This window comes from Apis florea, unplaced genomic scaffold, assembly GCF_048593485.1.
Source record: "Apis florea isolate Af1SG1 unplaced genomic scaffold, ASM4859348v1 contig_3496_pilon, whole genome shotgun sequence".
In the NCBI taxonomy this organism is placed as follows: domain Eukaryota; kingdom Metazoa; phylum Arthropoda; class Insecta; order Hymenoptera; family Apidae; genus Apis; species Apis florea.
In genome coordinates, this window is record NW_028256773.1 from 5,249,687 (window position 1) to 5,277,131 (window position 27,445).

Genomic DNA, 27,445 nt, shown 5'->3' on the forward strand with positions numbered 1-27,445 from the left:
TGAGGTCAAGTGTTAAATCAAAACTGATAACCATACAAACACATTGCCGTTATGATCTTATTTTTGAATATTGATGACAATTATGACGATTCAATTTTAGAAAAACAGTAAAAGTTTTTTAGAATTTATTTTTAATTTTTAAACGAAATCAAAAGGATTTTTATTTTAATGAAAGAATTCTTATCAAGAATTTCCATTCAGATAAAACACGACCTAAAGATGTTGAGTTGGCATTTTGAATTTATTTTTAATTTGAACATCTTACAATTTAATTTGAGCGCTTTAAAATGTCTTCTATAAATTTTAAGTTATAAATTCATTTTTATATAAATTGACTTTTATTATACATAAATGAGAGAATAACAGAAATTTAGATGAAATATTAAATATAATAAAAATAATAAAAATATATTATTCAACATAAATTTGAAAGTTAAATAAAAAATTCCATATACATATATATATATATATATAATTAACAATAATCGAGTAATTTATTATTCATCCCAATCATCAGTATCTGGTTGAGAATCATATTCGCTAGTAGCCGAATTTCTATCCGATGCAGCTGCTTCGCTTGGTTTAGGAGGAGGAGGAATCATACTGGACATTCTTTCCAAAGCACTACCTCCAGATCCAGCAATTCCTTTTCTCCTGAGAGCTAATTTTGCGTGCAAATCTGCCATTAAATCACCTCCAACAGATGCAGAGGACCAACGATTTCCTTTTTCTTCTGGTGGTACTGTACGTCTTAGTTTCGCTCTTCCTATGCCACCAGCATTACGAATTGCTTCCATTAAATTCGATCTATCGTCCAATTTCATTGTTTTTCTCGGATCTTCGACACTTTTTTTAATTGAATCTTTAACTTGAGGTTCAATAACGGTAGATTCGGATGAAACTGAAGACGGCGGTGGTGGTGGTGGTGGTGGTGGTGGCGGTGGGGGTGGCGGTGGTGGTGTTATTAAAGGAACTGATGAGGGATTTAATGATGAATGATTATCATTCTTAGAAATCGAAGAATCCGAATTTGTTGTATTTAATAAGATTGATGGTGGAGGAGGAGGTGGCGGAGCAAGCTCGGTAAGATTTTTTGAATAATCGCTATCAACAAAATTAGGTACATTTGGAATAATTTCATCTAATTTTGTATTGGAATCCTTCTCGTCCATTGTTGACGTTGGTGTTGGAAGATCTAAACGAACTGTGGGCGTCGTTACTGCTGAAGAAGGAGCAATGGGACTTTGAGAATTAAGATCTAAAATGAATTTTTCATCATCTACAATTCCAGGTAAATCAGGAAGTGATGGTGGCACATTTATCTGCGGTACCTGTAGAAAATATTTTATGTAACAATTTTTTATTGTTCATATATATTTAATGTATATTCCTCGGATAAAAATAAATTTTTTTCGTTTTAAGTAACATACAATCAATAAGCAATATGTTAAAAATAATACAAAATTAGATTTTATGAATTAGTGTATTAAAAAATCTTACCTCTCCTAAAGTTGGTGTGTATAGATAACTACTAGATAAATCCATTTCAGTTGATAACCATGGTTGTATAATAGAATCTGGTGCATCTTCTATTTGTTGTTTATCACTTAATTTATGAGAAGTTTGTTTCATAGATATTTTATATGGATTATCCATACTATTGAATAAAAATGCACTAATTGAAGATAAATGAAAAGGAAATGTCATTTCATTGTTATCTGTATAAACTTCTTTATTGGATTTAGATCGAACATGATAAAATTGTAATTTTTCTTGTAAATTGTTATTTGTCATATATTGACCATCTTCTGTTTTACAATTAGAAGATAAATATGTTCCAGAAATATCTTTTATAGGTACAGAACATTTATAAATTTTTGGTATTTTGTTGATATTATCATACTGAGGTGGTACAGCTAACTCATATTCCTTGTATGTATGACTAGCAGGATACCTTGCAGCAGAATACATTTTTACAGCTTTTAAATTTAAATTAGTTTGTAAATATTTTAAACGATCTTGAAGTTTTGTAGCCCTGTCTTTAACATTAGATAATCTATAACAGAAAATTTATATTAATTTTTTATTTAAATATATTATTATATTATATTTTTTTTTAAATCTTAAAATTACAAATATGTATAAAACTTAAATTTTTACTTAGAAATAAAAAAATATTTAATAATATAGATAAAAAATTACCTTTGACTATTTTGAAAAAGTCTTTTATCAATACATTCAAATATATAATTAACAGCAGAATCTAGATTATCAAGAGCTTCAGCAATTTGAACAATAGTTTCTTCGTGTCTTAAGTTATCAGGAATAATACCTATAATATTATATTTATATAAAATATTTATATTTAAATAATATATTTAATTTAATATATTTAATTTCTTCTATTAAATATTATCTCTATTTTTTTAATTTCAGTTTATTTTATACTAATATTATTTAATAAATAATAAAATGAATAATTATATAAAATACTAAAAACATTAATAAAATAATATATTAATTATAATAATATAAATAAAAAAATTAATTTGTTATAATGATACTAATGAAAAATATTTATATTTTTTTTGTATCATGATAAAAATCAAATAATTCATAATATATATCAATTCATTTACCAATTTCAATTCGCTTCGGCATAATTGACAATATAATTAAAAATATATATTTTTTTATTTAACAAACTATATTATATCAATAAAAATTACACGCACATACAATTAAATTAAATTTATAATATATTAACACTGCAAATTAATTTCATTCATATAATAAATGAGGTTAAAATCGTACAATCAAAACAAACTTAATGGTTCCTTCGAAGAGTTTCGTATACTTAGATGCGCCATCAATTGTTATTTAAAAATATATAATTACTGAATATAATTCAATGATTTATTATTTACATTATATAATTTTTAAATATAATGGAATATATCATAATAAATTTCTAATACATTTATGAATAATAAATAAATTTTCATTATCAAAATTATTATAATTAAAACTTGTAAACTTGCTTTAAATTTATAAATAAAACTAAAGTCCAATACTTAATATATTGTGCTAGCAATAGAATATGAAAGAGTCTGATCATGATGTAAATATAACCTATAATTTTTCATAATTTTGTAAAATATTTATTTTTGTAATACATATATTATATATTATAATTATGATAAATAACAATTATGATTATGATATAATGCAATATAATGTATATAACATATGCACAAATTATTTATATTAATTAGTTGATTTTTTATTTTGATACATAGAAATGGACTTTCAATCCAAATGTCATATTTTATTTAAAAATTAATTCTTGCAATTATTAAAATTAAAATAAAAATTATAATATTAAGTATTTTGTAATCGTTTATTAATGATCAATTTCATTATTTTATTATTTGCATCAAATTCAATTAGCATATATGTTTATATGTATTAATTAAATTTTTATTTTTACATTACATTACATTATATTATTTATATTATAGCTATTAATATTTTATAACCAAAAATCAGAAATATTAGTCTACAATCTATATTAATCACATTATGATTTTTGACAGTGCCTCTATACTTTTATGAATTCATGTAATTGAAAATTTTTTCAATATCAATTTAATATATAGAATTTTAATATGTTTTATCGAATTTAATAGAACATTACAAGTATGAAATACTATAATATAAGTGTTGTAAATTAATATTAATATTTATTATTTTATATACATATTATATGTATATTATATGTATGTATAATGTGTATATATTAATAAATGCTCTTGTATATAAAGAAAAATAATAATAAATATAGTATAAATATATATAAAATTAAACAACGTTTCTATTGATTAGCCAATATGATGATTTTAAATTATTATAATATTGATTATATTGACAATTCGTAATATATTTTAATATATATTCAATTACATTTTTTTCATCTTATAGGTTATACTAATGTTGTATAATAAAAATAATATAAAATATATAAAAATTTATAAAATAATATTGATATGTGAAAGAACATAAAAATTATATCCCAGGATATAATTATGTTTATTCATTTATTGATGATAAATATAAATAAAAAGATTGTACAGTATATGATATTAAATACAAAAGTAAATTTAACCACAAAAGTCAAAACACATTATGATACTTTGGGAATATCTCCAACTGCTACATATAAGGAAATAAAATCAGCATATTATAAATTAACATTAAAGTATCATCCTGACAAGAATAAAAGTGAATCTGCAAAAAAGATGTTTCATGAAATTTCAAATGCATATGATGTTCTTAGCAAATATAATACACGTAAGGAATATGATAGAACTCTTTTAATCAAATATGATCATAAACACAAGAAAATGAAAACATATAGTGAAACAAAAAATAGTTATCATTATACAGGTAATACTACAGGTAGAATTTATGATTTTGATGAATGGATGAAACAACATTATTCAGATTTATTTCAAAGAAGTTTAAATGAAAAAAATATAGAAAAAAGATATGAAGAAAATGTTAAAGAAACTGTAGATAGATCGCTAAACTTACCTTCTTCAATAATCCTGATAATAATAGCAACGATATTATTATATCTGAAAATATCAATAGAAGAATATAATTATAAAAAAAATAGGAAAAAAAATGGACAAACACCAATTGAATAGAACTATTTATTTATTTAAAAAATTTTATATAGGAGAATATTATAATTAAAAATATAAAACATAATATATGTGTATAAAATGTAATATTAAGTTTATTTCATTAATCCTGACATAAATCAAAAATATATGTAAAATTTTAATTTGTTGTCTATGTAATTTTTTACTATTAATTGCTAATTAATTATATTAAATTAAAAATTGATTTAATGAAACATATACTTATCTATTATATATTTAATATGGTTAAAAACTATAAATCTAAATTAATTCAATAACAAAATTATTGCAATTAGTTATTAATGTTTAATAAAAAAAATAGATTTATTTGAATTAATCACTATTAATATTAAATCAATTTAACCAAAAAACTAACACTTAATGTCATCAATCAATATTATTGATAGAAAAAAAAAGAAAATGAATCGTTCATAAAATTTTAAATATGTATAATTTTATTTATTGTATATTAAAATACTAGATAGATTTCTTATTTTAAAAATTTATATAGTTTACATATATAGTAATTTTAATATATTTTGCAAGAAATCTATATATAAATATATCATAATAATATTACAAAATCTATTTTACTTATAAATTACTTTAATTTTATTAACTGTAATATTAACTATAAATTAAAATGATTGATTTGACGATTATTTTATTATATGCAATATTCATACTTTTTATTATTAAAATTAATTAAAATATTTCTTACATATAATGCAAAATTTAATATTTAAAGATTAAATTGTTTTAAATATATAACAGCATTCTATATCAGATATAATTTAATATGGCCTATAATGTGATAAACCTGATGGTACAGGCATTGGCATTGAAACAGGTCCAGTTGGATAAGGAATTGCAGGAATTAAGTTATGAAAATTACTAGCAATTGGATATCCAGGACCACTAGTCATAGTATGCGATTTTCTTATTAATTCTCTTAATTTATCTACTTTAACTTTACGTAGATGCATTAATTTACGCCGTGATAAAAATTGCTCTAAAAATTCATCGACCTCTATATCTCCAGCCAAAAATTTTTCAGCTATGGTCTATATTGAAAAATAAAGATATTATTACACAAAAAAATAATAAATATTAATACAATATTAATTTAATAATTTTAATACATTGCCAATCAAGTAAATTTTATCAATCAATCAATTAAATAAACTTATTAAATAAAAAAAGATAATAAGAATTAATAATATGAAATTTAAAATTAAAGTTATCATATTAATTTATTATTTGCAAAATTAGCAATGTATGTTAATAATTATAATAATTATTAATAAACTCATACTTCTGATTCTTCTTCAATTTCAGCTGCTGCTGTTTGCAATAAATCTAATGCAGTATCAGCAGTCATTTCCCCAGATTTATTTTCTACAAATATTAAATGAATTGAATTTTATTTATAATTATTATTATATATTATTTAAAATATATAATCTATATTATGATAATATATGATATTAATGATAACAAATAATTTAATTATTGAATTCATTATTAATTTTATTTCATATTTTAAAATTATTAAATATAATGTGAGAAAACATACTTATTTCTTCTAATTTTTCTTTTACACTTATGCATAATCTATTTCCTTTTTCACTAAGTTCTTTTAATATTTGTTTACCCTCTTGTAATTCAGGTTGTTTTGATAAATTAAACTCTGCCAAAGATGTGTTACTTGCCATTAATAATTCCTTTTCAGTTTCTAAATTTTTAAACTAAGAAGAAAAGGAAATTTGAATTATATAAAATTTTATAATGAACAAATTATAAATTATAAAAATAAAAATAAAATAATTTTAAAAAAAATAAAAATTACCTGTTTTACATCTTTCACAATATCTTCGAATTTTGAATCATCATTTAATAATTCTTTTAGTTCGTCGTTTGTTAGATGTGACAATAGACCTAATGCTGCAGGTATATCAGGTTCTTGATTTGATTTATACATTGTTCAAAATTATTAGTTCCGTTATTATAATTATATTCATGAATTAAATTTTATTTTTAAATAGAATGATTATGAAATTATTTATTTACGTTACAAAAAATCAACATCTTGATATATATAATAGTTAGTATAAAAACATATTCATTAAGATTTGCACATAAAAAAAATTTTAATATCGATAATATACAATCATCTATATTTATAATATATCAAGTTATCAAGATTTAATACGATTTTAATAACATAAATTTTATGAAAATATGCGTTTCATTTATTGACACAATCTACATGTAAGTATATTTATATCACTTGGAATTATCATAGGATAATAGGAATATAGATATACGACTCAATATAAAAATATATTTAAATTATACAAGTATATTTGTATAAAATATTTAAATTAATTATCATTATTTGAATTATTATTAATTAATTATTATTAATTTTTATTACTATATTTTTTCCTATAAAATGTCTAATAAATTTTTAATTCAATAGAGATATTGAAATAATAATTATTATTATAAAAATATAAACTCTGTTAAATTTCGAATTAATATAGAAATTTAAAAGAAATATATTTTATTTATTTTTTGTTTAATTTATTTTTTATAAATATAATTCTTTATAATTTTATAAAATCATTTTTTTTTTCTATAAAGTTTTATTTTTCATTGATTTTCTTATCTTTTTAATTTCATTTTCTTTATTTTAAATGATTTTATGAAATCTTTTATAATTTTCCATTTTTTTGTATTTAATTGTCTCCTTAAATTAGAAATAATTATTGACAGTTGATGTAGTTTAAAAATTTATTTATTTTAAAAGAAAATATTTAAAATGTTTATTATTATTATTATAAGCTAGTAAGTTTTATATCTTCAGTTGGCGATAATCATTTTGTGTTCATCATGTTCATGATTCTTGATTAAAAATATGGTATGTTTAAAATGATAATTATAAGGTACAAGTTAATGTTATTATGTGAACAATATAAAAATAATTAAAAAAAATTATATATTAAATTATTGTTACGTGATATCAGCAAAATTAATACTTCTTTAAAATAAAAATCAATAAGAAATTCTGTCAATTATATAAATATTATTTATAAAATCGAAATATGAATAGATTACAATTATATTTTCAAACACTTAAAAATATAAAATATATAAATTATGAAGGTAAATTTAATTATATATAAAAATTATGAAGGAAAATTTTATTTATATATTAAAATATAATATTGTATTTTAAATGTAGGTTGTAGACATATTAAACGATGGGTAGCTCCAACGCAAAGGGAAATTACAAAAAGAAAGAAGAAATTACCACCTCAAATTGAACCACATCGTAACAGTTTTATTGAATGGAATAGAAATGCAGAAATATATGCATTTAATGAAAGACTTTCAGAAAAATTTAATATTGAGAAATTGAATCAAGCATTTATACACAAATCATATATTCTTAAAGAAATAAAAAAACAGAAAGAAATGGGAATAAAAGAACCTATATTTGATATACAAAATAATGAGGAATTTATTGAAAAAGGAAAGGAAATAACATCAGCAGTTATAAAAAAGTATCTAAACCAAAATTTATCACGTCTTCCTGAAAGTGGTATTATGTATGTATGAATAATGATATATATATGTATAAATTATATGAATATATATATATATTTATATATATATAATAATATATATATTTGATTGATGATGAAATAATTTAATTAATCAGATTTTATATTACATATTTATAAATATATTGTTTCAGAGCATTTCATGACTATCTTATGTCTCAAGAACTATTAGCCACAGCATCTTTGCATATTGGAACAAAAGATATTATTTTGACTGGTGTTTGTATATACTTATTATATAATATATAATTTATTGCACTTATTGCATTTTGAATTTTTTATATTATTATTTTATAATTTTTTTATTTTATTTTATTAAGTAAAACACATTAATTTTTTTGTTATTATATATAATAATAAATTAGTAATTCCATATATATTTAGGAGTATCCTGTATCCCAAGAAACATTGGCACAAACATTTCTAGCACTTGTGGGAGCGCTTGCAGAGAGTGTTGATATCAATCACACAGGTATTTTTGTTCGAGATTTTTTAATAGCAGGATTAGCCAGCAAAGATTTAACTGAAATATGGTGTCCAACTAAACCATTTGAAATATTAACTGATATGATTTCTATGGAAAGGAAAGTAATTATAGAAGCAAGACTTATTGGACAAGCTGGCAAGAATACAATTTTATCAGTTTATCATATTGGAATTTATGCAAATAAAGAATATTTGGGATCAGGTAATAATATCAAATTTGATGTAATATATATAATAAATAATTAATAAATCATATTTGTAGGTTTTGGACAAACTATTGCAGAGGCAAAAGATGTAGCTGCCATTAATATATTATCTCAGATGTGTGGATTATTACATTCAAGTCAACCATTACGATTTAATGAAAAAATAAATATATCTGCTTAAAAACAATTGTTATATGATAAAAATTGTATACAAAATATTTAAAATGTTTAAAAATATAAATTATAGCTATGTATATATGTATATATGTAAAATATTGTTCTATAATTGTTTTCTTATTAAAATTGTCCAATAAAATAGATTATAATAAATAATTAAATGATACAAAAAGAATGTTAAAAAAAAATTAAAAATTAGTAAAAAAAATATAAGATAAAAAACGATAAAATATTTGTGTATAAATAATAATCATAATGTACTTTATTTCATATTTTATATTTTTTAAATATTTTTGTCTATTACATGCATTGTGTAAATTTAATTCCTTTTATAAATTTTTTTAAAATTTTCCATAAATATTGGCACTTATCCATAAGTTATTGTAAATTAAAAGATTTTTATGTAGAAATAGATAAAATATATATTACATTATTGTATATCATTATAAACTTATGAAAAGTTTACAACTTTTTAATCTCAATAAATAATTTTGAAATAATTTAAAAATATTTTGAAAAATATATATATAAAGCATATATAAAAATTAAAATATATAAACATATCATTTTATATATAAATTTATGAAAAATAAGTCAGAATGTATATAATGTATATGATTAAAAATATAAATATTTTAATTAGTTGAAAGGTTATATTATTTTACTTTTACGAGATCGCCATCTCATGAATGCAATGAACCACATACATAGTTAAATCGTGATGAAAAACTACATAACGGTATTTAGCGTTCGTATTGACAAAATTTTGCGTATAATAAAAGAGCTAAAAATATTTGTTGTTTTTTATATAATTTTTGTTTTACAATTGGTGTTTGATATTGTTAAAAAAAGTTTATAATATGTATAGCTTCTCACATTATAAAAATATTATGATTAATATAATTTGTACTTAGAAACCACATATACACATTACAACTATACACATTAATAATAGAATCTTTAAATTGATATAAGTTATTTATAATTTATTATAATATTTGTTCATATAATGTTTTTTCAAACAATTTTTCAGTCCTTAATGTAATTTAATATAATTATTGCATATATGAAAAAATAATTTCATATATTTTTTTTTTTTTTGCTTATAAAAATAAATTATTTTCATAATAGTGCATGTGATTTTTATTTTTTGTTCTAAATATAATATAATTAAATATATATTTATATAATTTCGTTATTTAATTTATAGTATATATATTTTATATTAACATAATATAACATATAGAATCGTAGATTGAATAAATTTTTAATGAATATTTTGATCTTTCTCTTATTTTCTTTCTTCCATAAGTATTTTAATTTTAATTCAATAATTATAATGAATATTTTGATTATTGAATTAGATAAAAATGCTAATTTTATATTTACAAATCATAAAATTTCATAACTATACATTATTATCAATTAAAACAATATATATAAAAAATTTAAACGTTTAGATGCAAACTTTATATATATTATTATTATTAAAAGAAAATTAAAAATAAGTAATATTTCTTTAATTAATAATGTTTTTAAATTAAAGATGTTCAATTATTTAAAAAAAGATGAAAATCTGAAATTATAATTTTTATATATATTCAGAAATTAAATGTCGTCCAAAATTTTTCTATATCGGTCGTAGGTATAATATTGATTACTTATGATTCATGCTATCCCCTTTAAGGTGGTTCATCCTTGTCCCCATCCACACTCCACCGCTCTGAGTTTCCGCCACTTCTACCTTCCCTCTCTTTCTCTTTCTCCCTTCATTTCTATTTCTCTTTTTATACATTCGTCTCTCTTCTTATTCTATCCATTTCTTTTGCACTTCAATCATTTCTTTCTTCGTTCCACTTATCTCTGTTCTTTCTTTCTTTCTTTCTCGCTTATTCACTTACATACATATATATGTACGCGTGCGCGCACACAAATATACGCAATCGCACGTATTATCCCACTACTTGCTATATTCCTGCGAGTAACGACTCAATGGCGCTGCCACACCCTTTTGCCATCGAGTAATCAGTGTTATTGTTTTACAGTTCCACTTCTGTTATTATTTCTCAGTACAAGAAGTGTAATGTATCGATTGGCGATATTTTAAATATCGCAGTATTTATATGAACGAAATAAAAAGGAAAAATGATGATTCAGCATTAAAATCACTTTTATCGATAAAGAAGAAATGGTATATAATTTATGTCAGTCTACGCCCCTGGATTCTTGGTGTTTGAGTCTGGTTCAGATACGATATTTTATTTATCTTGAAACAAATTAAAAATTTGCAGAGCATAATGAGAATTCACGATTGTAAGATAAAGAATTAATTTGTTTTTTCTTGTTATTCAAATACGCGGATATTAGATTTACTTACATATTGCATTAAAAGAATATTTGATATTAGAACATTTTAAATTTAAAAATATAGAAAAATTAAATTTATTTTTTGAATTAAAAAAATTCAAAATAAAATTATTAATATATCTTCATAAATCTTTAAGATATCTAATAATTCCTCTATCAAAATTTATAAATCATATATATATTTTTCAATGAAAATATAATATACTCTTATACATATAATTATTATATATTAAATACGATATTATTATAATAAAATTTGGTATCGACAAATGATAACAAGATCTCTTTTTAGTTTGTAAAATGTATAATAAATGATATATATAAATAATACATTTTAATATTTAATATAATATATATAAAATAATATAAAAAACTATTATATTTATATAAATATATATGTGGATATATTTATTTAAAATATGTCGAACGTTTTTTCTGAAATCTCAAGAGATCGGTGGAAAACTTCGTAGCCTGTTTAAGACTCAGTAGATCTCTCATTCTCTCGTGTATTTGCCCCCTCCTTCTTCTTTCTATCTCCTTCAACTCGGTAAAACGGGATTCTTTCCTTCTCTGGCTGCCGTTCTCCGTACACTTGTGTGTTGGTGGATTGCTTGGCGTCCATGAAGCCTTTTGCGACGTTGCCATGCGTAATGCATCGTTGCCGGGCTCTTGCACTGTTTCGTTCCTTTTTGCTCGTTCACATGCTCATTTCATCTCTCTCGTACTTTCGTATGTGCGCGGCCAGGATCAACCATATACCCTCCTCCGCCAACGGCCGATATCCCTACCCGTACTATTCACAGTCCCTCTGCCCCTTCGCGTCATTTCTCTACTCTTCCCTACCCAACCCTTCTCTTCCCTTCTACCCAGCCGCAAAGGCAGCGAGTTTGCTTGTGCTCGGTACAGTGCCGTATATATTACTTTAACTTACTTGTATATACATTTCTCAAAAACAAATTTCATTACCATCAAAAAATAAACTGAATTTTATAAAAATATAAAATTACAGATAGATTTTATAAATATATGAAAATAGAAATATGAAATATAAATACATATTTGTATCATTTCCAAAATTAAAGAAAAAATGAATTGAACAAATATAAAATATTATATTGTAATATATTGAATTTCTATAAAAGATATGTAAAAATATAAAATAAATAATATTTAATATATTAATAATAATATATTAATAATAAAAATGAATGTTTTATTATAATTATAATACTTTTTTGTTTGATACATAATAAAAAGTAATTTTTTGATTGATTGTTTTATTTTTCGTTTTGAATCATTATATTGAAACATTACATTGAATCATATGAACTGAATTATTGTAATCAAATTTAATCTTAAATATATAGGAATTAGAGAGATTAGTATATCGATATAAATAATTTTTAATAATTGATGATAATTATATAATTTTATTTAATATTCAATATTTTTTACTATTTGAACAGTATATTCGTAGATTATAATATAATTTTGATCATTTTGTATTCTTATAGTCAATCAATTTCCTAAATAAATGACAAAATATTAATCATTTAGTAGTCTATAAAAAATAATAAATTTCAAATCAAAATGCAAATTAAAAAATTTTAAAAATAAATGATAAAAAAAATTTAAAAAAGTTTAATTTAAATGAATCACATTTAATGTAGATGATCAAATTTAAAACATATTGAAATATATAGCATGTATAAATAAATGTTCAAAGTACATTATACAAATTCATATTTGGAAAATAGTATATAATGTAAACTTTAGAAACATATGTAACGTATTGGAATATCTTGCAACATTATAATTAATGTATATACCACATTTTATTCTTAAACTATCACCTTTAAGTCGCGAAGATCTTTAGGGTTGTATATGTATATCTCTCTTCATCCCGTTACATGCAAATTAAGCGTTTTATATTTTTCATTAATTTGCAATGTTAAAAATTCTAAGTATATCATATAAATAATTTAGAATTCGATACATAGTATAATAATAAATATGAAAATAATAATAAAAAATGAAAAAATGCTTGTTAGATGATAAACGGTGGCGCCATAGGAACCAAGAATAAACGGTCCTGAGCTGTGTAGACCTCCGTCCCCCGCGACGCTACGTCGTCGGTCGGTTCGGTTGCTCGCTCGTTCTCGTTCGTTTTCACCCCACTCCAACTCATACGTCCCCGGTCCCTTATGACCCCACCTGCCCCGTACCCAGAAACTTTACCCTCACCCCGCTACATTCAGTCCCTCCCCCCCGATCCTCTCTCTGATTCCGCCTTGCCTGCTGCCAGCCAGCCGTCCGTCCTTACGTCCGTCCGTCCACCGTTTGGATCTATGGTTGTGTCGGTGGATTTCGTGACGTTAACCTGGCGGCCCTGAAAACGTTGGACTGACCGTACGATTTTGACTACCCTTCTCGTTAGGGCGCGAATGTAAGACGCGAGTGTTTTTTAATCATCGCAGCCACCGCACTGGAATATATCATAGACTAGTTCGGGTAAGAGAAGAGAAATGTGTGGTGAAACTAACCGATACGTTCCCGGTCGTGTTAAACTCCTCTAAAGGAGTGTAAGAAACTTTTAAACGACCAGTGTTTGATAAAAAAAAATGTTGGTGCAGAAGAAAAAATTACCTAAACATATTCCTTCAGGTTCTGTTTCTTTCTTTCTTTCTCTCATGCATATACATGCACATTTATATACGCATACATATATGTGCATGCGCGCGCACACATACATATACATTCTATACTATACATACTATCCTTTTCTTTTATCTTCCTTTCTTTGAAGAATATGCGTAAATGTATATAATTTATCCTTTCCGTTCATGTATATATTCGAATCAACATATATTATTAATTTATATCATAAAATATATTTTATCCTTTCCTTTATTTCTCTATCTGTCCTTTTTTCGTCCTCTCTATATTTATTTTGTTTTTCTTCGGATAGAATAAACAGGGTAATAGAAAAAGAGAGAAAATAAGTACATCTGCACTTATATGCAAACCTAATAGCTATACGATGGAATTACGAAGTGAAACCATGCATTCTCGTAGCACTGTAACTGAAAATGATTCGATACATATGTGCTGTCTGTGTTCCTCGATTGTAATGTTCATCTGCAACATTTAAAGTACGTTCTAATCGGTTGGTCGATCCATCGATTCGTTTCGTTCATAGCGTGGCAATTTATTTACTTCATATTCTTCAGCCTTCTGGGCACATACATTTTTCCTGTGCAGTTCTATCGTTCTCTTGCAGTTCTATCGTTTATTTGAACTGTATTTTTAAGATTATGAAGAATAATGTGTTTATATAGTGTTTCATGGTGTTTCAAAGTTACCGACTGAGTGTTACTTCTACTATTTTTCTGTGCAACATTGCAACGTTTGACTACCTGCGTATTTAGACTCTGTGTGTTCTGTTTCTTTTACCTCCGATAAATTTAAAAGTGTTATTTCGATGAATTTGTGTTTTGGTGATATATTTCAACAGTGTATCCTTTTTTTATTGATAGCAAAAGTTTTTTTCATTCGTGAGAATCGCATTTTATAATGGTGTCCGGAGCAGTGTCAGAGTGCTGGAGAGTATTCAAGATCCTGAAATAGCAAATCTAATAATAGGCGATATCTTATTCCGACCACTTTTCGTGTGAACTTGAAGAGATAACAACGCAGCGTGTGATTAATTAACGAACACAATCGTACGTATGTTATATAATTGTTACATGTCAAAAAACAAAAAAAATGTTACCGTATTGTGAGTGGATGAATTTAATACGATCATCCTTTCTTTCTTGCAATTCTTATGAGCCATGCTGTGAAACGTTTACTGCCCGAGGAACAAGCGAACTCGATCGCAACTGTTGAACCGATGGTGACGTGTCTCATTCTTTTACATTATATCAACTTTGTTTTCTTCATATCTTGTCACAAATGACAATGTTACGTTTTAATTAGCTAACGAAATTGGTGATTCACAACATGCTAGTTAAGTGATAAGAATGCGATAATTGTTATCCTTTTGATAATTGTGTAAATATTTCATTAAAAACGTGCTTTCTTTTATTCAGACTATGATCATAATTCTTCAATTAATTTATATGTATTGTTATAGTAACATATAAAAAAATCTTGAAATTATTCTTTGATTTACACTCTTGTTATTTTTTTTATTCAATATTACTGATATTTAGACTTTATTTTTGAATCGATTCAAGTTGAAGATTTCCATTTCATAATATATAGATTTATTCTAATCATACTTATATGATTCTATTGAAATCGTCAATTTTTTATAGAGTTGGCTTCGAAAAATTTCGACACTCATTTTTGCTTTAAAAATTACGTTTGAGAACGTCGACTATCTAATTTTGAGTACACGCCTACTGTTATGTAAGTGAACTATACAAGAATCGAGTACCTTATCAGTTATCTGCAAAGTACTTTGATCGGGTAAAACAGTTCGATACTGCGATATTGATATTTCAATAAATACTCGCATTGAGTTTGCTATACGTCGTGTAATAAACGCATTTTTACTTAAGCCCCTCAGAAGTTTTTTGTTTCTTTATTTTTTTAAATTCATTTTATTCTTCTAATTTTTTTTTAATATTTTATTTTTTAGATATAAATTTTTAAATTTTATATCTTTAAAATATAATAATAAAATATTTTATAGAAAGAAGTACTAAAATTATATTCTGCTATTTTTAATTATACAAAAAAGTTATATGAAGTTAAGTTACATTTTGTGAATACCGAAATCTTAATTGAATTAATTGAATAAAATTTTTAAATAAAATTGTCTTTGTTATAATCTTATTTTATTTAATGAAGTATGAAGTATATAAAAAATATTTAATATATATGAAAATTAAAACTTATAAATATCTAATTTTTTATTTCTATGAATTGTAATCATCTCAATCTCAGATTTATGATTTTTTATTTATTTATATTCATTTTTAGTCATATATAAAAATCTTTTTTATATAAAATATAAGCATTTATTTTGGTTATTATTATTACAATTTTATATTTGTATAAAAGTTTATTAGTTAGTTTTTATTTTTTATAATTTCAATTGCGTAAAAAAAATAATTAATTTCAATTTCTTATAGTTTGCTACTCATATAAAATGCAATTTTTTAATTTCCCTCAATTTAATTAATTGCTCATGATTTTCTACGTTTAATATACGATTCTTCTATTTGCTGTTGCATAGCATATGTATAAATATGTGATTCTTTGATTTCATTTGCAATTTTTTCGTGATTTTTTACGATTTAGATAACGAATGCAATTTTGCTATTTTAATTTTGATTTCTTGCAATGTAATTTTCAAAAAACAAATCTCTTTAATTTCATTTTATGGATTTTATTATTATATATTGTTATATATATTGTTATTAATATATTTTTTTTATCATTTTTTTTATTATAATTTTTTATGATATTTATTACCTTATTATTTAGTTTTTTATTTGTTTTAATTATTTATTAGATATTTTGTTATTTACTTACCTTGATTTATTTTATCATAAGCGAAGTTTCTTTTGTTTAATATAGATAAAAGAAAAAAATGTCAAAATTATAATTTTATTTTTTATAATAATCATTATATATCTATAATACAATTATCTATAATAAGAACTTATCATTTATTATTTTGAAATTTTATTTATTCATTTCCTTTTTTATAATTTATGTTGTTTTTTTAATGAAATTTTTTATAACTGCGTTCTTTATTTAATTTAAAACATTTTTTGTTCGATTTTTTAGTTTTTGCAATATTTATTATAAATATTTTTTTTAAATATATTTTTTATAAATATTTTATAAATATTCTTGATTATAAAAATCAAGAAAATTATAAATATCTAATTCTTTATTTCTATGAATTGTAATCAATCTCAGTTTTCTCATATTTTATTAAATTTGATTCTTCAGAAAATATTTAAAAAAAAAATAAAAAAATATTTTAAATTATTGAAAAAATAATGTAACATTGCATAATAATTGCATAATATATTTTTATTTCGTTATTGAATCTATACAATATTAAAATATTTTATACTTTCATATCAGTATTTGTTTTATAAAATTATAAAATAAAATTTAAAAGTATTTTTTAGATATATTTTACTCTTATATGTTTAAAAACATATAATATTTTTTTATTAATAAATTATATTCTAATTATTATAAAAGATAAATATTTCTAAATTTAATGAAATATTCTGCTATTTTTTTTATGTTTTTTTCTTTATTTATGTTATGTTATTAAAAATATATGTATGAAATTTAAAAATTAATTAAAACTTTAAAATTTTATATTGTATTTTTTTGATTTTTTATATTTATATTTTATTATTATTATTATTATTATTTTATATTTATAATTTATATTTTATTTGTGCTTTATTTATTTTGAATAAAATTCAAATGTAATTTTTTATTTTATGTAAATAATGTATAAGAAACAGATCTTTCTTTTTTTTATTTATAGAAGAGATGTGTACTATGATTCTATTGTTACATAAAAGATCTTAATGAATCATGATAGACAAAAAAATAGTATTTTTTTTTTATTTTGATTTTGATTGAATTATTCAATTTCATTTCATAATCATTTATGATATAAAAAATGTAATATATGATACATATAATTATTGAATTATATATTTGTTAAAATATTTTTATTGATTCAAAGATTTTTCTTGCTTTGTAAATATTATTAAATATTTAAATATAATGTAGAAAACAAATGAAAAAAATATATGAAATAATCTTGCAAGAATATATAAGAATGTATTTTTTAATATATTTAATTGCATTATATTATTTTTTATAGATATGATCAGTAGATTAAAAGAAAAGTAACTATTATTTCATTATCTTATTAATATTTATATATATTAATTATGACATTTTAAAAATTGCACTTAATTTTAATCTTTATAAACAAAGAGTGAAATAATGCATGTATATAATATATTACGTTTATATCAAAAAGCTCAAAATGTTTAAAATTTTTTCAACATTACTACCTTATATATGATTTAAAATATTCAAAATATTAGGACATTGAATAATGATTATAAATATTCTTCAAAGTAAACAAAATAGATATTATGATCTATATATAATTTATATAATGTGTACTTTGTTTTCTTACATAATTTTCATGATGAACGCATCATATAATTGATATGATATATATTATATAATATATAATATATAATAAAAAATTAATATTTTTATAAGTAAAATTAATATTTTTATATAGTTATTTTGTATTTTATTTCTCTTTGTTTTTAAAAATACTTAGACAAATCATTTTAATAATTAGAAATATTTTTTATTTTTTATAGATTAACATAATTATGAACAAGCATCGGAATAAGTAAAAAAATTTCCGAATAAAATACAGTCCTTTCATTGGTATGATCTATCTCTTCGCGCTCGCCCTTTTTACGCGTTGACGCGCTACAAAACTACAGTCCAGTTCGGTTTGATTCGACTCTTCTCGGTTCGATTCGGGCCGACTTTGAGTCACAACGACTGCGGAGCTATCGACCGTTCTAGGTTTAGCAAGATAATAATAATTCGGATGGAATGTATTCAGCGGGAATGGAATGAATTCTTGTATATACTTTATACTTTATATATATACTTTATACTTTATAACCTGCTGTATTGATATTATTAGTTTTAATATTAACTGGAATATCGTATATTCTAAAAGAGTACATTTTTAATCATTTTTGGTAACATTTTATTTGTTAGTAGATTTTATATATTTTATAACTCTTGTTCATATTTATGTTAATGAAGATCAATAATATCGAAAATATTAATGCATTTTTTTTTAATTTTCCTTTTTATATTTGTAAAGATTTAAATTATTGAAAAGTTTTTCATAAATAATTTGACTTGACTATATTTTTTTTCAAATTATATCTTGAATAAAACTTCGTGTATGAATTTCATGAATAAAAAATTACAATTTTATATATGGGTTTTTTTTTTATTTTTATATATGTATCATAGAAATCAATTTTATAATATATATACATCCGCAATGCATTCAATGTTAATTACGATAAAATTATTTACATATGTTCATGTAATCGGAAAAAACAGGGATCAACGTATTTCTTATTATCTATATAAGTTCGAATTTAATATAAATTTCACTAGTTTTGACGTATAAAAATACCTTATAAAAAAATCATTATTTAAATATATATAATATACATGTACAAGAAATATTTTTATTAGATTTATTTTATATATTCTTAAAATTTTTGTACACACACACACGCACATACAAGTTAAATAAAATACGGATTAATTTTTTATATTAAAAGAGATTCGTTTCAATTATCATTTCAAAAGTTAGCATGATAATTATTTAATTATTTCTATTGTTTTTTTTTATTTTTTATAATATATTTTGTATAATGCATTTTAGAATTTGTTTATATTTTCTGACTATATGTGAAAATTATAAAATTTTGTAAATAGTATAAATTTTATCAAAATCAAAATATCATATTCTTTTTTTGTAAGTAGTTTTTTTACAGTATTCTTTAAATTATACACAAATTATTATACATTTATTTGAAACTTAAAAAAAATTATATTTTGTTTATTGAAATTTTATTTTATTTTAGAAATTGTTTTAATCATATTGAAATTAAATCATTTTTGATATTTTAACAGATTATGTTAAATGATAAATGTACATATTCGTATGATGAATAATATTTTAATCTCTTTCAATTATTATTTTCATTATCATTTTATTATTTATTTAATTCGTTTATTTATGAGATTGTTATCATTATATCTCGTTACGAAAGCGTTTTGATGTAACTTATTTATGTTTATCCATCTTTTTGGCCGAACATTACTCTTTCGCAATCTTTTAGAAGTCAAGACTTATAAATGCGCTTCATAAAACATAACTATATCTTTACTTTGCAAGGTAAAAGACCTCTATTCTTACTTTAGATCTATAGAAAGTTTAAACATATTAAAGATATTATTTAATAATGTGAATAAAAATTTTGCATTATTTGTTATTATTATTTAATGAGATAATTATTTACTTTCTACATGAATATGTTTTATATCCCTTATATAAATTTTTGTGTAAATGTTCAGAAATTATTGTAGTTACTATGAAGATCGATCATTTCTACTTTACACAATTTGATTTTAAATGCTTTAATATATTTAATAATGTATGCGAAGAAAATTTTGTATACATTTAATTTTTATTTTGAAATAAAAATTATGTATATTTGTTTTATAGCACAACTATAAACTAGTCATATATATTATAGTCATATTATAGTCATATATTATATAATATATTAGTCATTAAATTAAACATTAATAACTAATTAAAATAACTAACTGGTATTGTTAAATAACTAGTAATTAAATACTATTATTTAATAAACTTATAAATGTCAATTGTATTGTTAAATGCAATTGTTAAATGCAATAATTAATATATGAATACACATATGGTTTTAATTATATGAAAAAAAACATAATAAGTTAATACTTTTAGACTTTCGAAAATTATTATATAGAGAAAATATCTGTTATATTGTATTTAGATAATATTTTTCTCTACGAGTAAGAATATATATAGATCCTTAATTTTTTTTTTTATTTTAAAGTTAGAAGTACTGAATATTTTAAAAATTTTATAAACATTTTAAAAAATAATTATAAAAATAATAAAATGAGTAAAATAATATAAAAAAAATACATTCTTTTATGGAATTGTAAAATATTAATATTTAATATTTATCAATTTTAATTTTCATTATTCATATCAACATTAAATAATGACTCTGCACTTATTTATATAAATTGCAAATAAATATTAATATTACTAAAATTAAAAAGATTTATTATATATTAATTTAAAAGTGTTATTATTATATTAATAAAAATATATAACAAATCATGTTTAAGTATTATACTAATATAATTTAAAAAATAGTAAATAAATAATAAATTTTAAATGATTAATAATTAATTCAAAATTATTGGCATAATTCTGACATTGATATCAAATTGTATTGATAACAATATTTTTTTTATTAAATAACATAAAAAAATAAAATATATAATAAATATTATTTTTTTTTTTTACAGGAATACTGCCGGGACTATTGCCGTTGCTGCCATTATCACTACACAAAGATATAAGAAGAATGATGTCCAAAGATAAAATGCTTCGATAGATGAAGTAATTTGCACAACAATATAAAAAAATTAGGAGAAAACGGAATTATTAATTTCAAATATGTATTAGAAAGCTTATATTAAAAAACGAATGGAAACGAAACGAAATAAATTTATAAAAGAAGCAGAAGAAGACTAATGATAGTGAAAGAAACAATAGAATGAAATAAACTTTAAGAAGAAAAGAATATTGATTTGGATATTTTTCGCACGACCAGTTTTGTGATGATTCGCAAATGTGCGTATGTGTGTACGTGATTGTGTATACGTTAAAACTGTGTATACGTTAAAACTGTGCGCGTATGTTTCTCGTTCTGCCATCTTGAAAGTCATCCAATTTCTTTCTCTTGGTGGCGCTGGCTCACGTGTGCGGGAAGCGTGCACGGTGCGTGCATCGTACACGCACTGTGCTAGGTTGCTATAAGCGAAGAAATCACGCTTCGAGAATAACTGCAAAATAAAGATTTGTCGATAGCATACAATAAAATTGCGCGATGAAAGCGAGTTTTTCAATAAATTTATTTCTTTGTGGGAGTGATAACGAGTGTCCTAACAATATTAATAGTGAAAGCAGTATCAGTAGCAACAACAATCTCGGCAACAGTACACATGACATTAGTAGCAGTAAGAAAAACGGATATGATAATGGTTTTAACGGCAACAAGAAATCACAAGTGGAATATAATGTGCAAGTTAAGTGTAAGCCATATGGCAATGATGAGCAGTTGCATTTCTGTGAGGTGTACTCGTACTGATTGTGAGTGCTAGTAGAGAAAGAGAAAGCGGGAGACAGAGAGATAGAAGCCACCAAGACTCTCGTGGAGAGCGGGGCACTGAAAGATATGCGGACCTTTGTGCGAACAGCTGAAGCGGAAGTTGTGAGAACAAGTGGAGTGCAACGCGCTCCACCTAATCGGTGATAGGGTCAGTCGGTTAAAAGAAGACAAAATTGGCGTTCGCAGCGACGGCAACGCGGCATCTTTCGCGATCACCTTTTCCTCATCCCTTCCTTTTTCCTACTTCATTTTGTTTCACTTCGTTTCCTCTCTCTTTTTCTCAAACTCTGACGCAACTCATTCGTTTATTTTACATATTTTTCTTCTCTTGGTTATCGATAGAGAAAAAAAAATCTCGTCTTTTATTTCGATTGAAACTTTTGTATAATGATTCATCGTATAGAAGCCGCGTCGCGTTTCCTTACAATAATAAAGGTATACTTTCCTAAATACATGTATTGAGACAATTGGTGCTTAAATCATGAAATTTGTTCCTTCGATATGTGTATCGTCTGTGTAAATTGTAGCTACATTTGTATAATTAAATTTATAGCATGCTTTTAAGTTTGAACAATGATTGTGAGAATATAAATATACTTAAAATATTTAAAAAAATAGAAAATATACTTCGAGAAAAAATTTGTGAGAAAAATTTATTCAAACTTCTAGCCATATTTTATGCATGGAATAAATTTAATCCGATATACAGTTTCATTAGAAGTTTTACTTTGAACTTTATGTGATTTTGATAATCAAAATTCTCCTTTTTTATGTTCTTAGGATTGTAACAAAAATTATACACAGAAATTAATCGCGTATATTTTTACACGCGTAAAATGTAACTCCTTATATATTATCCACATTCAGTTCCGCGGGAAGATTTAAATATCAGATACTAATTTTAAATTTCTCCGACTGTTATCTATAGAAATCGTCGCTGGAGCAACAGCGGAAGAAAGAAATTTGAAAAATCGGTTAGATTATGTTCCAAGTGTATAATATCGAGTGATATGGAACGCATGAAAGTGTACGTAAGCTAGCAAAAAGATAAAAACGACGAAAGAATAAGAGGGAAGAGCAAGAAACAAACATAACACGCAACAACGAAGAAACGAACAGAAGACAGTAGTAGTGTAAAGAAGACAGAGATGATAAAGAAAAAAAAAGTCTACGAAGGGAATAGCTTGTGAGAAGAAAAGCAAAAGTTTGCGCGACGTACAGTATAATGTGGAGTAGCGTGTTTCGCGAAAGTTTTTAAAAGTCGATATAGAATTTATAAATAGATCGGTTGGTATACTCACATATGTGCACGCGTACGCATGTGTGCGTGATTACGCGCGCACATGTACGTGATTTTCACTCGAGACTGAAGCGGTGAATTATTCTCGCACGGATCGACTACTCGTGGGGGAAATTCGAGATCCGGCTTACCTTCCACAGCTGACGTCATTACCGGTAAGTTGTTTTTCCGTTACTAGACTTATACCTTTGTGATGTTAAAAATGTTACTGTAATCTCTTTGCCTCTTATTTTCTATTTTGTTACTTTTTTCTTAAGAATGAATAATAATTAGTTTTTTATAAGAAGTTTTCCTTTCAATGTTTAATTCAAAATTAAGAGTATCTATTTATTATAGGATTTTTAATATTTATTTATATAAAAAATAAAACATATTATCATGTTTCAATTTAAAAAATTTCACTTAAGTATTGAAAGTATCAAAAGAATTATATTTTTTGTTAAAATAATATTTAATATTGATTATTGACAGTTTACTATAGTAATAGAATTAAATATATATCACATATTATTAAAAATATAATGCATTTCTGATTATTTCCATTAATTGTTATTTCATGTAAAATCTTTTAAAAAAAAGATTGTATCTTTGAAAGTAATATGATTTTTGTTTTAATAGTATTATTGTATATTTAATGAAAATAGTTGTTTCATAGGAGGATTGACTTATTACTTTTGACTTATCGACTACTTTATTGACTTATTAAAGTTAAAACCAATGAAACATGAATTATAAATACAAAATCTAGGTTAGAATTATTTTCAAAATTTAATATGTACAATTTAGACATATCTTGATTAATGATATATCATAGTGCAAAAATTTTAAATTAACAGAATTGAAACTAAGAAACTATATATGAAGGCAAATATATTCTTCTAATATTGTACATACAAACACGTTTCACGTCGCGTTGATTTTCTATGTCTTCTCGTTAACGCTGCGTAGATTACCGATGACCCACGTTGATGATCTTATTATGCAGCATGCGTTTATGTTAGAAGCACGTACTTCATAATGTTCATGGAACTATGAACATAGTTATCATCGCAAAGAAGCAATAGGAATAATGACAAATCATAGGATACTGAAATCAAAATTATTTCGTTTGATTTTGACTTTTATTAATGACCATATGTGATAATCTTTCTTTTGCAATATTTTTAAATTTTAATATTTAAATCAGAATATATATATATATATATATATATATTACAAATAATTATATACATATATTCTTAAAATATTTTATTTCTAAATATGCAATCTATTATAAATATGGATTTAATTATGGATTAATTTTTAATGATATGTGTGATAAAAAAAATATAATATATTTTTGAAAAAATATTTTGAATTGATGATTTAGAAAGAAATATTTCTTCCATTTGATATATGTATATGTATATTTATTTTCTATATAAATATTTTTTTGAAAAAATTTTATTTCTAATTGATTTCCTGATGTTTTTTTTTTAACATTTCTATTGTGCAATTGTAGATTACTTTGCAAAAATTCATTAAGTACGATATTATGGTAGTTTCCTATGTAACAAGCACGTTACTTTTATTAATGATTGAATAAAAGCATAATAGTTTCATATGAAGAGATCAAAGAACAAGAAAGAGATTATAGTGAGAAAGAGACTTAACAAGATTTATTAACATACCTACCATATAAAGTTTATATAGATATATATAAAATTATATTATAAAATATTATATAAAATTATATATTAAAAGATTGTTTAGATTTTTAAGAGTAACAAATAAAAAATTAAATGGTTTTATCCGATATTTTTTAATGAAGAAAAAGTTTTGCATTATTTTATGTGAATAAATTATGGATAAATGAGGATAAATATGAAAAATATAAGTAAAACATTTGATGTTAGTGGTGTATGATAATTACCATTTTTTGTTACTTTTATTAATGTTTGTAATTTATTTTGCATGACACGCAGTTAAATTAATTAAGTATGATAAAATAAATTTTTCCATTTCTTATATTTATTATATACTTGTTAATAATTAAAATATATAATATATAATAATATATAATAAATATATAATATATAATAATTTATGAAAGAATATATAGAATTTTTTGAAAATAATTACAAAATTATCTGTGAAATATTGAGTACATCTAATAATGTAATAATAATTAGGAAAATTTATTACAAAAATATCAAGAAATTTAATTCTATAATTTTTATTTTAAAATAGTCTAATAAATTTTTAATAAATTAATCGAATTGGAAATTTTTAAAATTTTAAACATTTTTTATTTTTTTTTATAGTTTTTACTTATATTATTTTGTAATAAATATCTTTATTAAATTTTAAAATTGTTCCATAATAAAATTTGTATATTAGAATTTCATAAAGATTATATGCATAAGAATTAACATAATAAATTTAGTAGAAATACGATTTTTCGAATTGCCTTGCTATTTTTGTTTGATTTTCCAAGGAATATTAATTATTAATTCTCATTATTACAATGAGAATAAATGAGAATGCATAAGTTGTATATTCATTATAAATTATTTTCAACATTTTTACTTTATTACAAATAGGTTATTCAAATAATTGATACAAAATAATAAAATTTCTTCAATAACAATAAAAAAAAATAACAATTAAGATATTAAAAAGTAAAATTTCATTTGAACCAAAAATACTATATGTTTAAATTTAATTAAAAATATTAGAATCTATTATTTAAATTATTTCATTAATTTATAAAAAAATCATCTAAAAATACTATATTACAACAATATATGGACATTTTAATATTTTTGGAAACTTTATCATAGAAAAAAACTGAGAAATTTTAGATATTATATAAAGTATTTAAAATATTTTTACATGATATTGTTAAAAATGTAACAGTTTGAAACGTTCAAAAGAAAGTTTCAAACATAATAAATATCTTGGTATTTGCTAACATTTTTATTTTAAAAAGATTGGAAAGATAAGATAAATGTCATTTCAATATCAACCGAATAAATTTGAAGTTTTATTTCATTAATTTCGTGTGAAAAAAAAGAATTTCGTGATTTTAGTTATTTTTTAAACGCCTCAAAGTAATATATCCTTTAATATATCTGTTCTCGCTATATAGTGTAGATATGCATGTATACACACGTCGGTTTCTTTGAGTATCATTAAAGTACCGTTACTTTGATGATGCCGACCGTTTTCATGTCCTTGCGAACTTCTCTTCGTCTTTTTTAAGAATCGCGTTACTGTGATCACGGGTTAATGCCGATTTTCATTTATTTCACGTGCAAATGTGACATTCACGTCTATATAAATTATTTACACTTTGTTAATCGTCTTTAACATGACGCATCATAGTGAATCAGCGGTGTTATTCAAGTTCTCGAATGAACAGACGTTTTTTTTACGTCAGTTTACCTGAGAATTAAATTTAATCCAAGACTTTTTACATTTTTAATATATCTTCTTTTAAATAACATGAAATAACATGTAATAT

The 27,445-nt window shown here is 22.6% G+C and overlaps 5 protein-coding genes and 3 long non-coding RNA genes across 19 annotated transcripts in view; 3 read left to right on the forward strand and 5 right to left on the reverse strand.

The window, feature by feature from the left end:
• Positions 1-222: 222 nt before the first annotated feature.
• On the reverse strand, positions 223-2,830 carry LOC100872358 (WASH complex subunit 1). The gene is made up of 4 exons (XM_003690560.3): positions 2,640-2,830; positions 2,203-2,332; positions 1,501-2,056; positions 223-1,331 (listed from the first exon to the last, which is right to left on the reverse strand). Exons 1-4 carry the CDS (start codon positions 2,659-2,661, stop codon positions 498-500), a joined length of 1,542 nt encoding a protein of 513 aa, XP_003690608.1. The 5' UTR covers positions 2,662-2,830; the 3' UTR covers positions 223-497.
• On the forward strand, positions 2,788-4,793 carry LOC105737288 (uncharacterized). 4 transcript variants are annotated; one of them, XM_086913326.1, is made up of 2 exons: positions 2,788-3,121; positions 3,982-4,793. In XM_086913326.1, exon 2 carries the CDS (start codon positions 4,086-4,088, stop codon positions 4,707-4,709), a length of 624 nt encoding a protein of 207 aa, XP_086769452.1. In that variant the 5' UTR covers positions 2,788-3,121; positions 3,982-4,085; the 3' UTR covers positions 4,710-4,793. The 4 variants fall into 4 exon arrangements, with proteins under 4 accessions (XP_086769452.1, XP_086769453.1, XP_086769451.1 ...); XM_086913327.1 differs by lacking the exon at positions 2,788-3,121 and adding an exon at positions 3,130-3,621; XM_086913325.1 differs by lacking the exon at positions 2,788-3,121 and adding an exon at positions 3,324-3,699.
• Positions 4,702-7,496, reverse strand: Vps37B (vacuolar protein sorting 37B). The gene is made up of 4 exons (XM_003690559.4): positions 6,556-7,496; positions 6,283-6,454; positions 6,022-6,104; positions 4,702-5,770 (listed from the first exon to the last, which is right to left on the reverse strand). The coding sequence occupies exons 1-4, from the start codon at positions 6,685-6,687 to the stop codon at positions 5,501-5,503; spliced, it is 657 nt and encodes a 218-aa protein (XP_003690607.1). The 5' UTR covers positions 6,688-7,496; the 3' UTR covers positions 4,702-5,500.
• Positions 7,380-9,300, forward strand: mRpL44 (mitochondrial ribosomal protein L44). The gene is made up of 5 exons (XM_003690776.4): positions 7,380-7,874; positions 7,954-8,320; positions 8,470-8,554; positions 8,720-9,023; positions 9,084-9,300. The coding sequence occupies exons 1-5, from the start codon at positions 7,814-7,816 to the stop codon at positions 9,206-9,208; spliced, it is 942 nt and encodes a 313-aa protein (XP_003690824.3). The 5' UTR covers positions 7,380-7,813; the 3' UTR covers positions 9,209-9,300.
• A 1,029-nt stretch (positions 9,301-10,329) lies between these two features.
• LOC147656814 (uncharacterized) lies at positions 10,330-10,999 on the reverse strand. Its single transcript, XR_015293688.1, has 2 exons — positions 10,866-10,999; positions 10,330-10,780 (listed from the first exon to the last, which is right to left on the reverse strand). It is a non-coding gene; the product is annotated as an uncharacterized LOC147656814 (long non-coding RNA).
• Positions 11,000-13,853: 2,854 nt separating this feature from the next.
• Smr (nuclear receptor corepressor smrter) overlaps positions 13,854-27,445 on the forward strand; it is a 54,889-nt gene continuing 41,297 nt past the window's right edge. For 5 of the 9 annotated variants that reach the window (XM_086913312.1, XM_086913319.1, XM_086913316.1 and 2 more), the window contains exons 1-2: positions 22,271-23,075; positions 23,569-24,095. The gene's annotated coding sequence lies outside the window, so the exon portion shown is untranslated. Of the gene's footprint in view, positions 14,236-22,270; positions 23,076-23,568; positions 24,096-27,445 lie in introns of those variants that run through there. The other 4 variants (XM_086913315.1, XM_086913318.1, XM_086913313.1 and 1 more) reach the window with 3 other exon arrangements.
• Positions 14,227-15,465, reverse strand: LOC105737136 (uncharacterized). Its single transcript, XR_001113017.3, has 3 exons — positions 15,344-15,465; positions 14,788-15,189; positions 14,227-14,709 (listed from the first exon to the last, which is right to left on the reverse strand). It is a non-coding gene; the product is annotated as an uncharacterized LOC105737136 (long non-coding RNA).
• Positions 21,663-24,078, reverse strand: LOC147656815 (uncharacterized). Its single transcript, XR_015293687.1, has 2 exons — positions 23,942-24,078; positions 21,663-22,314 (listed from the first exon to the last, which is right to left on the reverse strand). It is a non-coding gene; the product is annotated as an uncharacterized LOC147656815 (long non-coding RNA).

Bases quoted from the DNA above. Each gene is read 5' to 3' on its own strand.
- LOC105737288 (XM_086913326.1), top strand. From the start codon at position 4,086: ATGTTTATTCATTTATTGATGATAAATATAAATAAAAAGATTGTACAG.
- mRpL44 (XM_003690776.4), top strand. From the start codon at position 7,814: ATGAATAGATTACAATTATATTTTCAAACACTTAAAAATATAAAATAT. The intron at 8,555-8,719 runs GTTTGTATATAC...ATATATATTTAG, and splicing joins AAGATATTATTTTGACTGGT to GAGTATCCTGTATCCCAAGA. The intron at 9,024-9,083 runs GTAATAATATCA...TCATATTTGTAG, and splicing joins TAAAGAATATTTGGGATCAG to GTTTTGGACAAACTATTGCA.
- LOC100872358 (XM_003690560.3), bottom strand. From the start codon at position 2,661: ATGCCGAAGCGAATTGAAATTG. The intron at 2,333-2,639 runs GTAAATGAATTG...ATAATATTATAG, and splicing joins GCCGAAGCGAATTGAAATTG to GTATTATTCCTGATAACTTA. The intron at 2,057-2,202 runs GTAATTTTTTAT...TTTCTGTTATAG, and splicing joins CTTTTTCAAAATAGTCAAAG to ATTATCTAATGTTAAAGACA.
- Vps37B (XM_003690559.4), bottom strand. From the start codon at position 6,687: ATGTATAAATCAAATCAAGAACCTGATATACCTGCAGCATTAGGTCTA. The intron at 6,455-6,555 runs GTAATTTTTATT...TTTTCTTCTTAG, and splicing joins TTGTGAAAGATGTAAAACAG to TTTAAAAATTTAGAAACTGA. The intron at 6,105-6,282 runs GTATGTTTTCTC...TAATATTTGTAG, and splicing joins AGAAAAATTAGAAGAAATAA to AAAATAAATCTGGGGAAATG.